Source organism: Thamnophis sirtalis, unplaced genomic scaffold (genome assembly GCF_051295495.1).
Source record: "Thamnophis sirtalis isolate CommonGarterSnake01/CBP01778 unplaced genomic scaffold, rThaSir2_p1.2 scaffold_3, whole genome shotgun sequence".
In the NCBI taxonomy this organism is placed as follows: Eukaryota; Metazoa; Chordata; class Lepidosauria; order Squamata; family Natricidae; genus Thamnophis; species Thamnophis sirtalis.
Window position 1 is genome coordinate 4,935,012 of NW_028261383.1, and position 13,544 is coordinate 4,948,555.

At 40.0% G+C, this 13,544-nt stretch overlaps 1 protein-coding gene across 1 annotated transcript in view; it reads right to left on the minus strand.

Annotated features, from left to right (window-relative positions):
- Nucleotides 1–8,726: 8,726 nt before the first annotated feature.
- Nucleotides 8,727–13,544, minus strand: part of LOC148047056 (vomeronasal type-2 receptor 26-like) — a 48,413-nt gene continuing 43,595 nt past the window's right edge. Inside the window, exons 4-5 of the mRNA XM_087707710.1 lie at nt 11,566–11,692; nt 8,727–9,631 (exon numbers count right to left, since the gene is read on the minus strand). Of these exons, the coding sequence (XP_087563836.1) occupies nt 8,727–9,631; nt 11,566–11,692 (1,032 nt within the window). The remainder of the gene's footprint in view (nt 9,632–11,565; nt 11,693–13,544) is intronic.

The following is a 13,544-nucleotide window of genomic DNA, read 5'->3' on the forward strand; positions in this document are numbered from 1 at the left end:
TGTAGCCAAGTGTGAGATTTTGCAGCAGTGGAGAGTTCTTGTTCATCACTTCAATAGCAAAAACAAATCTTAGAAGTCTTTGGTAATCATATGAAAACCTAGCATTGAAAAAGCTATTTAAATTATCTGTATGAGAATGGCAAGCCAGAGCTAGAAGTATTATTTCAAAAGATCCATGTCCACCCTCCCCCCATGAATCCCATTGACCCTTATCTAGTTCCAATTTAGAACTGACCATTAATTAACTAGATTCTTGTAGATGTAGCAACAATTATCTCTTCTGCGCTTTAAGCTCAATGGATGTTCTTTGTTTCTTGCACCTGACATTATCATCATTACCATCAACAGCAACATTTTTTTAAAAAAAAATTCTCTTTTTTTACCCTACCCCATTATACTTTAATGACAATATTCATTCAAAACAGAAGCAAGTCCATATTCACCAATTACCATTTACTTTTGTCAATGCTAAGAAGATGGGCTGGGTTCAATGGTCATAAACATATAATCAAAACATTTAAAATATTAGACAGGTTTTGTAATGTAGGAGTAAGTAACATAAAAGGAAAGAAGGCAATTGTTAAAACTGCAAAAGGAGAGAATGCAACTGTGTCATGCTAAATGACTTACACATGAAACTGATTTGAAGGAGTCATGTTGAAAGACAACATTACTTCTGATAATGATGTTGAACTGATGATTATACTAACGACATGATCTCCTGGCCTATAATAGCTCCCTGGTTTATTTTCGTTGTGGTGCTCAAAACTCCGTGGGCACTTCATTCTAAGTTTCCCAGAGACTGGGTGGGATAACAGCAGCACCAGAAGCAGAATCAGGAGTGCCATAATTCATGGAGTTGCATCAATCCTCCTTCCATTTATCAACAAGAACAGGAACAAGAACAAGAAAAGCACTCTCACAGGATAGAAATGCCAGTGGTTTTCCTGATTCAGACAGAGGTCAACCAAGCTCTACATGGAAAGAAGAGAAAAGTACGTTCAAGAGCAGAGGCCCTGCCTATCACAAATTTTCTGCAACACAGAGCATGAGACATTTGTCTTTTTCTGGTGCAAGATCTCTTCTATGTTGCTTCAGTCTGATATGTACATCAAAGGCACTCATTGAAGAAGTCTCAATGGCTGGGCTGGGGATAATTATAGGGAAAAGCAGCGACTGCTCTGGGGACTCTGAAATTTTCCCAAGGCTCCATGTGGAGATAGGTAGCTAGAAAAAAGCATGTTAGTTAAAAATCACAGAGACTCCCCTGGGGCCAATGTTCTGTAGTCATTGTGGTGCTTCTTGTCAGGACATGTCCAGAAAGTGGAAAGTGGAAGAAGAAAGTTCAACACTCAGGAAATTGTCTTCTGCTGTTTTTCAATGTGGTGTCTTGTCCCCAGAGACTGCTGGGGAAAGTCATTCAGAGCTATGCAGTTTGGTGCCACTCTAGGTTAGTGACACTTAACTCTAGCAGTGCCTGTCTTCTAACCATAAGGATTCAATCAGTTCCCTGCCTAAAAGTATCAATAGGGGACTTTTGTGGATTTTTTAAAATATTGTGTGTCCATATAGTAATCCTAAATGGGAGCTGATAGCTTTATGACTGAAGTGAAATTTTATTTTCTGTTGATTCTAGGAATATCAGTTTTGAGATGAGAGCTGACTAAGAGACAGGAAAAAGACAGCCAGTCTTTACCATTAGCTAAATAGTGGGAAAGTGGATAAATAATGAAATAAATAGTGGGAAAGTAGACAAATAGTGGGAAAGAGAGGAGAGAAGTTATGTCTTTTTACACTCGCTCTATTGCCTTTCCATATTCACATAAAGCACTAAGATCTTTTTATATTTTGAAGTTTCTTAGTTTTGTAGTAAACCACGGACTGTGTGGTCCGCAGCTGAAATGGTGGTGATGCCCACAGTGTGGTGGATGTTACAACGTGATTACTTGCCATAACCATCCAAAAACTAATTTTGAAGCACATGGCCTTTCTTCTGGGTGTGTAAATGGCCTGAGTGTTGCTTTGACCTTCGTCTTCCTGATGTCAGTCAGATTTCAGGTAGAAATGAGTACTGTGACATCCTTGGTTGTGCTTATCAGTCACCTAAGACACAGCTTGGGCAGAGGTGGTGCCTCCGTCCTTTTGCTAAATGATCTCTCATGATCTAACATACTATCCATCTGAACCAGCTTCATGGACTGGTGATTGGTGACACTGTTTTACATGTTGATGATGTCCAATTACACCTTTTTATTCCTCACATCAGCCAAATAAGCCTTTTGAAGTTCTCCTCAATATCTAGAGGCAGTGCTGGTTTGGGAAGAGCCATCTTCTTCTGATTTTTAACACACTCAGAAAGAACTTGGGAAAAATTTCTTCGATGCAAATCTTTGTGGCCCAAAAAGTACAGGAGGGAACTAGAGGGACAGACATACTGGACATTATTCTTAGAAACACAGAAGATGTGATAGAGGGAGTTGAAACTGCAGGAAACTTGGGTGAAAGTGACCATGTCATACTAGAATTCAACATAACACAAACACAAGTAATATAACATAATGATACCAGAGTCTTAGATTTTAAAAGAGCTGATTTTAACCAATTCAGAGATGTCTTGAGAAAGATTCCGTGGATGAAAATCCCAAAGTGGAAAACAAGTCAAGGAGCTTGGGAAACTCTGAAAAATATGATCATAAAAGCCCAATCCATCACAATACCACTGAATAAGAAAAACAAAAAATCCAAGAAGAAACCAGCATGACTGCGCAAAGATCTTTCTGATAAAATGAAGGTCAAAAAGGACAAGTATAACAAAGAGGAAGATGGACAAATATCAGCAGATAGCCAGAATGTCAAGCCTCTAAGTAACATATCCCAAAAAATAAAATCCAAGGTATCTACCTTCTTTTCAAAGTCTATTTATTAGGCACACATTAATTTGGAAAGGGCTTGGTGTAATTCCGACACTGGACAGGATCTGGAATTACACCCAATTAAAGCAAAAGTATGTAACTTTCCTCCAAGTCACAATCTCCAATCAATCCTCAGTCCAACAGTCCAGTGACTCCAAACTCCTCCTTCGTCTAGCTGCAGGCATCTTCTCTGCTCCCACAGAAAACGAATGCCACCTAGACATAACATTCCCCCTTTATCTCTGCAACAGTTAGAAAGTGGCTAGCCTTATTAAACTCATAATATGAATAAATTCATATTATTAGATTCATTTACTTACAAATCTAAAAGCTAATTTAAAAACATACAAAGCATACAATAAAATATGACTACACTTATGCCATCTTCAGGCTCGACAGGCTTCCCCCCCCCCTCAAGTGAAAAGAACTTCCTGCAAAGAGACAACCATAAAGGTTTAATTAAACTCTAACCTCCCCTGCCACCTCTAGAAACCCCCCACTCAGATCAAAATGGCTTCTTACCTAAAAGACAAATTAAAGATAATATGAGAATGATTTTGAATACTTTGGAATACTATGAGGCCCATCCTGAAAAACAAATGGCACTGATGTTCCTCGATGCGCAGAAGGCTTTTGACAATGTGAATTGGCAATTTATGTTTTTACAACTGGAGCAGATGAATTTTGGCAAGAAGTTCACTTAAACTATACTAATGATATATCAGAAACAAGCAGCAAAGATAATGGTAAATGGAGAATTAACAGATCTGATTGAAATAAAGAGAGGTACGAGACAAGGCTGCCCATTATCACCACTACTCTTTGTCTTAACATTAGAGGTCTTAAACAGAAAGATCAGAGAAGAAGAAGAAATAAGAGGAATGAAAATTTAGAGAGAAGAGTATAAGCTACAAGTGTTTGCAGATGACCTAGTTTTTATTCTTGAAGATCCATTAGAAACAGCACCCAAATTGCTAGAAAGAACAGAGGAATATGGAGAAGTAGCAGGTTTGAAAATAAACAAAGATAAAACAAAGATTATGACAAAGAATATCCCAGCAACACAAAAGGAAGAGCTGTCAGAAACGTTGCAGATTCAAACTACAAGTAAGGTTAAATATTTGGAGATATACCTATTACCTAGATGTAGCACTATTAAGGAGGACAACTATACCAGACTAAAACAACAAATAGCAATTGATTTGGAGAAATGGGAAAATCTGCACTTATCAATGATGGGAATAATTTCTACAATTAAAATGAACATTTTACCAGAATTCTATACCTGTTTCAGACAATCCCAATCAGATTGGGTAAGGATTTTTTTCAAGATTTAAATAAAATAGTTTTGAAATTTATTTGGCAAGGGAAAAAAGCTAGAATAAAACTTAAATTACTACAAGATGCTAGATCTAGAGGATGATTTGGCCTACTTGATTGTAAGCTATACTATCAAGCAACAAACTTGATGTGGATTAAGGAGTGGATATCATTAAAAAACTCTAGACTATTGAATGTAGAAGCTCATGACTTATTCTTGGAATGGCATGCTTTCTTATGGTATAAGGGAACTAAAGCACATGGTTATTTTAGAAGACATTATATAAGGGAGGCGTTGTTATTAAATTGAACTGGTATATATATGCAGTGATGTTTTGTTGAAAAATGAAGGAATAAGATCTCTGAAGGTATGAAATACAAGGACAATAATGAACATAAGTATATTTTCTGAAAAAAATAATACTAATGTTAACTGAATATATATTGTAGAATGAAAATGAGGTTTTTAGTTATACTAGATGAAAAGTTTGAGATGGTAAATATTATTCGAGGATGTGGATGTTAAAACACTTGTAACCAAAGGACATGCTGCATGTGATGATGTGTTTTGTGTGTGTGTGTGTGTGTGTTTTTAAAAAAATTTATTTTATTGTTGTGTCTATTAAATATATAACAGAGAGATACGGTGTGTGTGTGTGGGGGGACGTAGTTGGGATGGATTGCCACAGGCAGGGGAATAAGAAACGATACTAAATTATAATCTATTAAATGAAACAATGAATGTATAAGAATGATAAATGTTAAAACACCTGTAACCAAACGACATACTGTATGTGATGATGGACTTTTTTTCACTTTCTTTTGTGTGTTCTTTTTTCTTTCTTTTCTTTTTTTCTTTTTTGCTTTTATTTTTCTATTGTTGTGTGTATATGTTGTCTATGTAGCAAAAATAAAAATAAAAATTTATATATATAAAAAGGTTTAATTAAACTCTAACCTCCCCTGCCACCTCCAGGAACCCCCTTTGGCTTATGGGGATTCTTCTCATGGAAATGTTTAATCAACCTATCTGCCTCCACTTTCCAGCTTTTTACCCAGGTTGCATCTGAAATTGGTTATCCTTTCCAGTGTATTAAATACTGTGATTGCCCCCTATGCTTGTAGGAATTTAACCTCATAGTGCTCATAACCCATAATCAGTACAAGTTTTGGTGGGGTTCAATCTACTGGCTTAAGGGAAGAACTGACAGTTGGTTTTAACAAGCTTCTGTGGAAAACTGGATTTATTTTCCTTTGCAGATGAGTGAGTTTAAGTTTCACTCTGAATGGATTTCTTATTTTAGTAATTTCAAAGAACATAAGAACTTAGGCCCTAACTTCCTAAGGTCACTGAAGCTTCCAAAATTTGGTGAAAAGTAAACTTTATCCCCCAGTCTGAATTGTGGTTGTTGGGAGCTTGAGTTTTGTTGATTTTTGCAGCTTCCGCTAAAGCGCACCATTTTCCCAGGAACTTTTTAATGAGTTCATCCATTCACTTACTGACATGGATGAGGGGGTTTCTGTTTGGATACTCCAGCATAGGGATACATTCCATGTCAGTGCTCATCTGAAAAGGAGAATTAGTCTCGTGCTACTATGCACTGCATTGTTGTAAGTGACATCAGTGAATGGTAACAGCTCTGCCCAATTTGATTGCTGGTAATTTACATAACATCTCAAATATTGGCCAGTCATTGTGTTCATGCATTTCGCTGCCCCATTCACGCTCAGATGAAAACCAGACCCAATCACTTTTATAAACTCCTGCCAGAACTTAGCCATGAATTGGACACCTATCTGATATAATTCTACGCAGCACTGTAGGGACTTAAGTCAGAGGGTGATCACTGCCCATTCCACTTGCCTAATTTCATATATCAGATCTATATTTCAGCTAGAATAAGTAGGGAAGCTTCCAGAGAAGGTGGGCTCACCCTGCCGCTCTCTAGCTAAGTCTGGATAGTAAAGCCTTAAAGATGACCTCCTGCCATTTTCCATTATAGATTATTTTCCCATCCACATAGAAGACTTCTGAAACCTTCCCATTTAGACGCCAGCAGATCATGTGATTTCTTTGGATAAGAGAACCAATGTGGTTTCTTCCCTCTTTCCTGGATCAAGTGATTCCTTTTGGGGCATGTCCAGAAAGGGTGTTGAGAGATTGATGACTCAACACTAAAATCATGGAATCTCCCAAAGATCATGATGTCACCAAACAAGTGCAGAAATAACTGAGGATGGTCATTCAGAGTGTTGCCACTGGAGGGGGTATCATCTGCATCAGTGCTGGATTCCTGCCAGTCCGCACTGGTTCTGGTGAACAGATTCGTCACCGGACCTGGAAGTAAGTTTTGGAACGCCTGCCCCAGACCTGTCATTCGCTTGCTCATTCGCCCCTGCCCGGTCCATTGCTAACTCTCCCTGCCCATCTGCACTATCCTAGCCCCATCCACCGCTCACTAATTGGCTAGCTCACCAATTGCCCTATCCGCCTCTAAGAACTTTATCTAAACCCACCTACCTTTTTTCCTGCTTGGCTCTCTATTGCTGCCTGCCGACTCCGAGGTGGTAAGTAAGCTGCAACTAAGTGTGGGGCAGGGGGGGGGGGCAGTGGCAGGCCATCTGGAGCAGCCTGCCACTGCCCTGAACTATAAGCAAATCCAGTCACCTTTTGCAGCCTTGCAAGGATCCTGGGCTTGCTTATAGCGCAGGGCTGCAGGGCCGCCAGAAAGCACGATCACGGGGGTGGGGGTGGGAGCTTCTGTGGCATGGTCAGCGTCTTTGACAGGTTTGGGGATCTCGTAAGGCCTAAGCAAAATCCCCGGACTTGCCCAAGATGCCAGGCTGACAAAAAGCATAGGCATGGTGGTGGGGACGGGAGCTTACATGGCACGGCCACCGTCTTTTACAAGTTCTGGGACCTCACAAGGCCTCTGCAAAGTCCCCAGACATGCCTAAGATTCCAGACCACCAAAAGCATGGGTGCGGGGGTGGGGAATGGAGCTTATGCAGTGTGGCCGGCATCTCTGATAAGTTCGGGGACCTTGCAAGGACTTTCCAAGGTCCCCGGACTTGCCCAAGATGCCAGGCTGCCAAAAAGCACGGGCACGGGCACGGGGGTAATCAACAAAGTTTGGTAACACCATCAATGCTAGAAGGGAGTGGGTTTGGGGGGTTAGGAGGAGAAAGGACAAAAAGGAGAAAGAGAGGGAGAAAGAGGAGTTGGGGGATAGTGGGATCCCTGCTACTTTCTGAGCTTGGTGGTTTTCTTGCAGACATTTCATTAGCAAACTAGGTAACATCATCAGTGGTAGAAGGGAATGGGGTTGGGGGGGAAGGAGGAGAAAGATAGGACAAAAAGGGAAAAGTTAACGAGGGAGAGGACTGTGGGGTCCTTTGGTGTTCTCTGAACGTGGTGGTTTTAAATTATTTTTAGGGAATTTTTATTTATTTATTGTTTATAGAATGTTTATTACAAGAAATGTTATTCCTTTTTGCAAATGTTTTATTTGTGATGCAATATGTTGCTTTTAAGTGTACAGGTGGGTGCATAGTTTATGTGTCTCAAGGAGACTGCTTTTCTATGGGCAGGTCAGGTTGGTGCAAGGCAGCTTTGCCAGATTTTGTGTGTTTCTGTGTGATATCTTAGGTAATTGTGAGGTGGCTGCTGGTTCTGTGAGCTCCCTGGCACTGTCCTTTACAATTTCCCACAATGCTTTGATGGTTTTTATTCCAGTGGCTTGGTCTTTCCTGTTCTTAGGGTTAGGGAAAACAACTGGTTTCATTTGCAGTCTTTTGGGGGGGAAATTGTTATTTTTTAGAGTTTTCCTGGCAATGCCATAGTTTGTGTGTGTGCATGTGTAATTTCCCGCAGTTATCTACACATTAATAATGATAAAATACTGATAATATTTCTTTATACATTTTAGTGACCTTTCCTTATATAATTGGTCTTTTCCTTCATACTTTTAGATTTCTAATTGCTGTTTCTGTCAGGTAGCAATTGATAAAACAAATCCCATGTGAAAAAGTATTCAAAGCCTTCTTGATTTTAATAGTCAATTTATTCATTCCTGGCCCTTGGGCTGCCAGTTTGACACCCCTGTGTTCAGCAACAGATTCTCTCCCACACTATTTGGGAAATCTCGTTTTCCCTGGCTGCATAGCAAGTTTAATTATTCATTCATTTATTTTACCATTTGGAATATAATTTCACTAGTCTTACAATATTATTATTATTTATTTCATAGACAGAGATCACGTTCACACAGACTAAGAATTCCATTTTCATCCCACCTATTATGATTATTAATTTGTTTATTCTACTGATTGATTATTATGTTGGAATTTAATTTCATTAGTTTTGCATTCTTTGTAAGTTTTTTCTTGTTTTTAAATCATTGTATTTATCAAATTGATGCAAAGGAAGTGTATAAGCAAATAATAACTGCAATGAAAAAATAAATATCATGAATCTAAGAAACAATGTTAATGTTATTTCCCAACTTTTATCGTCAGATGTTCCTTAGTGTTCAGGTTTGGCCTCAGGATGATAATGTAGCACTTGGGGATGAAGATGCAGCCCAGCAGTGCAGCACTGGAGGCCAAAATGGAGAAGATCTGAACAGCTACCATGTATTTCCCTTTGGTGCTCAGGTAGGTGGGCAGGAAGGAGACCCAGACACTGCAGAAGACCAGCATGCTGAAGGTGATAAACTTGGCTTCATTGAAGGCCCCAGGGAGGTTCCTGGCCAGGAAAGCTACAATAAAGCAAATGGCAGCTAGGAAACACATATAGCCAAGGACGGCATAAAACATGACGACAGAGCCTTCATTGCATTGAAGGATGATCTCTCCAGGCTGCGAGTGGAGGTCAGAGTCAGGGAATGGGGGTGAAACTGCTAGCCAAATGCAGCAGATGATAATTTGGACAGCAGAACAAGAAAGGATGATGGAGTTGGCCAAGCTCTTCCCCAACCATCTTCTCACTTTGTTCCCTGGTTTTGTGGCCAGGAAAGCCAACACCACTGTGATTGTTTTGGACAACACAGAAGATACAGCTACTGAGAAGACAATGCTGAACACTGTTTGTCGGAGAAGACAGGTGGCTTTCCTTGGCTGTCCAATGAAGAAAAAGGAGGACAAGAAGCAAAGCAGAAGGGAGACCAGGATGACGAAGGAGAGGTCCCGGTTGTTGGCTTTGACAATGGGAGTTTCTAGGTATTTAATGAATATGATTAAAATGAATCCTGTAGTTAAGAACAAGAGTAGGGCAAAAGAGACCAGGATGATACCCAGATGTTCTTCATAGGACAGGAAGGTTATCCTTTTCGGGATACATTGGACCCTGTTCTCAGTTGGATATTGATCATCTGGACATTTGATGCACTTTTCAGTATCTGAGAAAACAGAAAGTAATATTTCTTTTATATTGACTTCCTCTGCATTTCAATAAATACTTTCTTTGGATGACAGGAGAGATAAGAAAGGGCCATACTAAATGGTAAATAGGAGCCTGAATACATATATAAAACATTTGTCTGACTGATTATCTTATACCTCTCTTAGAGCAGCTAAAAGCCAGCAAAAAGACCACCCAATTTTTACAACTGTACCAACAATAAGCAGAAAATTAAACCCAAAATACAACTTGTTGATGCACAACAACCCTTCACTAATGCAATCCAGCATATTCTTCTCCTACACCAACCTCACCTTATCCCAATGGTGAAGAGAAGAACCAGGTCTCCTGAATTTTAGAGGAGTCTGGGCCCTTTGGAATTCAAGTAGGTACTTAATTAATACTCCAGGAAATGCAACAGAAAAGTTAGGCTTCCAAGAACATGTCTTCATAAAACAAGGTAGCCTTGTTTGATGAAAGGATTTGGAACATGCCTATTATACTTGCTCTAGTGGAACAAGCAGATAACCTCAGGGACAGGAAATCTGACTGAGATCTTGATTCTGTGCAAAATGCAGCTTTAAAATTAGTTGAATTCTACATGGAAAAAAAACTATGTACCTATGCAGCTCACATAATAGGGTTGAATATAGGGAAAATAACATCCCTGCCATTGCCGTCTGGATCATTTGTATGTTCTAAATCCATGATGGCGATCCTATGGCACACATGCCAAGGTGGCACACGGAGCCATTTGTCAGGTCACGTGAGGCGTTGCCATGTCAACTGTCCAACATGCATGGGTGCACTAGACAACTGAGTTCAGCCTTCTTTTGAGGCCATTTTTATTCCTTGAAGCCTCCAGAGCATGAAAAAACCGACCCTATGGGCAAACCGGAAGTTTGGGAACAGACTTCCGGTTTGCTCGTAGGTCCAATTTTAGTGCCCCCCCCCCCCGAGAATTCAGGGACCTCCAGGAATCTTCCCTGAATGATCCAGAGTGCTAAAAAAGGCCCCAACAAACAACCCAGAAGTCTGTTCCCAAACTTCCGGTTTGCCCATAGGATTTGTTTTTTGTGCTGTAGAGGCTTTGGGAAAGCTCCAGGAGGAGCTGTTTTCACTCTCCCCAGGCTCCTATAAAACCTTTGAAGCCTGGGGAGGGCAAAATAAGAACACCAAAAATGGAGAGGAGCACTGGTTGTGCACACATGCGCGCTGGGGTCATGCAATATAAATATTGGTGTTTCGCATGCCTGTGCATGACCCCTTTTGCTCCCCCCACTTTTGGTGAGACAAAAAAGGTTCACCATCACTGTTATAAGTGGTCTTCAGGAGCAAACCCATGAATAGCAACAGCATTAATTCAAACAGGAAATGAATAAGGCAGTTCAGGTAAGGGCATAAGAAGAATCTCTGTGAATGTCCCTTTAGGAATGGCTTCCACCTGCTCATCAACTGTAGCCATGAATCTAGGAGGAACCTCATATTGGGAACCACTGCCATCCAGGAGAGTGACATCCCATTCAGAGTCAGGGATGCTTTTTTACTTGTCCCTTGGGGGCCAAAAACAGAAAGACACTCTAACTTGCCCAGGTTCAGTTGAAGTTGGATCCTTCCCACCCAGATCCATACAACTTCCAGGTGCTCATCCAGCACAACAACAGCACCACCTGCCCGACCACAAATGGCATAGAGATTTATTTATTTCTTTGTTAACTTTATTTGCTACCTATCTTGCTGTGGGTGTACTGTAGGCAACTTACAATAATAAAAATGGAGAAATGAACACATATATAAATGTCACAGTGGTAAAGTGTGAGAATAAGTAAGGAAACCCATTGCAAATCAATGTCTCCCACTCCAAATCCCCAAATCCAAGACAACCACAGTGCTGTGGTTGAATCCAATATCTTGTCCTCCAGGGTTACCCACCTTCCTGAGTAGAGATGGTCCCTTCTGGGCAAGGAACACAGTCATAGCAGCAAACTGGCTCTCTTTCCCGAGCCCTCTTGACAAATCCAGGGCGACAATTTTCCACACATTTGGATTGAGGCAGAGACTAAGAAGAAAAACAAGGCACACAAAAATGTGTTTGGACTCATCTTCCATTGACAGATTTGGTCAATGTGAGTATTGGTCAAGTTGTTTCTGAGCTTCAGTTACGTAAAAATGAAATCTCAAATAAGTTCCAAATAGTTGGAAGAAACACAACTACTGACAGACACTACATTTAGTTCTTCCCTTTTGCTTCTGTCATATCAGATTGTAAGAAACTACCCTTCTGCTTAATCATATCTAAAGGAATGGAATTGAGAAAAGATTAAAGCGAGTGACGATTAATCACTCATGACATGCATTCCTCCATTCATCCTATGGCCATGATCATAAAGTATGATGATCTAGTGATATTCAATTTTAGAACTGAATCAAAATTTAATTAAAGAAATAAAATTTGTTCTAAAACCTTTATTATTGATTTATTAAAACAGAATAAATCTATAGTGATAAAAGAAATCTCTGACCATTAAGATCTGAAAGATTTTTTTCTAGATTATATAAAAAATTGCAAAACCATTCCAATTTAGGGAAATAGTTGAAAACCACTTTCCAATTGAGATAAAAAGGAAAATTTCCTTACAAAATAGGTAGCGCTGTCAATCTTAAAGGAGGAAGCATTCATTTATTTATGTATTTATTTATTCAACATATTTGGCTGCTGTGCTAGTGAAGAAAGATCAAATGTCACTATATGTAGAATTGTAATGAATTGAGATGGAGATGAGGTCATGAGTACATATCCTTTAAACAGGAATTTTTAGCTGCAGTGCATGGGAAATAATTAGGAACACTGTATTGGAATGGGACATTTCTATGTCCCAGCTAAGTATCCAAAAAGGTTCTTTCTCTTTTCAAATGAAATGCCCTCTTACAATCCAAAGAAAAAGTCTAAGTAGCATTTCAAAATATATCTCATTATTTCAAATATCAGGAAGGGCTTTTCTTTGGTTCAGTTCTTCAGTTTTCTGGGTCAAGGCATCTCATAAGAGATCAGTCTTTATGATTATGAATTCAGTGCCTTGGACTTCCTTTCTAAGAGCAGAAGGCCTATTGCCCTATCCCAGTGGGGTGAAAATGATCCATGGATAATTCTGACCAAGTCTGGTATATTTAAAAACATCACAGACTATGGACCTTCCCTTTCAGCAGACACTGGCTCCAAGCAGGCCATGGTGAATCCTAATGCCAAAGCTTGTTTCTCGCTGGGTCCATCAGGACTTCCATCGAGTCATTATTCATTTTAACTGCATTCATTCCAATCTTGAATTTGAATGCTGGTTTACATAATTCTTTTCTCCTTTGCTAAATGTACCTAAGAAACAAATGAATCTATCAGAACTACAATCAACAGCAATTGAGGGACTCACACACATTTCATGAAGATCCCAGATTGCAGAGAGGATACAGAAGGGTCATGATCCATTTCTTAAAATATACTCACTGAACATCCCATTGATCAGCCTAAAGCAGTGGTTCTTATTATAGTGTAGGAAGAATATCCATGATCAGGAGTACTGATGACTCTCAAGCCACCTGAGAAATCTATAAGGCAGGGGTGTCAAACTGAAGGCCTGTGGGCCAGATCTGGCCCACAGGGTGCTTAGGTCTGGCCTGCAGGGCCACTCTAGAAACAGTGAAGGAACGGCCCACAGAGCCTTTGCCAGAGAAAATGGAGCTTGTGAGAGACATGTGTGACCCTCTCGATCTCTGTTTTGCTTGTAGAGAGTTGCAGGGGGCCATTGCAGCTGAAAATGGAGATCAGGAGCCCTTTTTCACTGGCAGAGTTTTCAATCCACTACAGGCGCCCCTGACACAAGTGATGTCAAGCTGATCACGCCCACCCTGGACCCCTG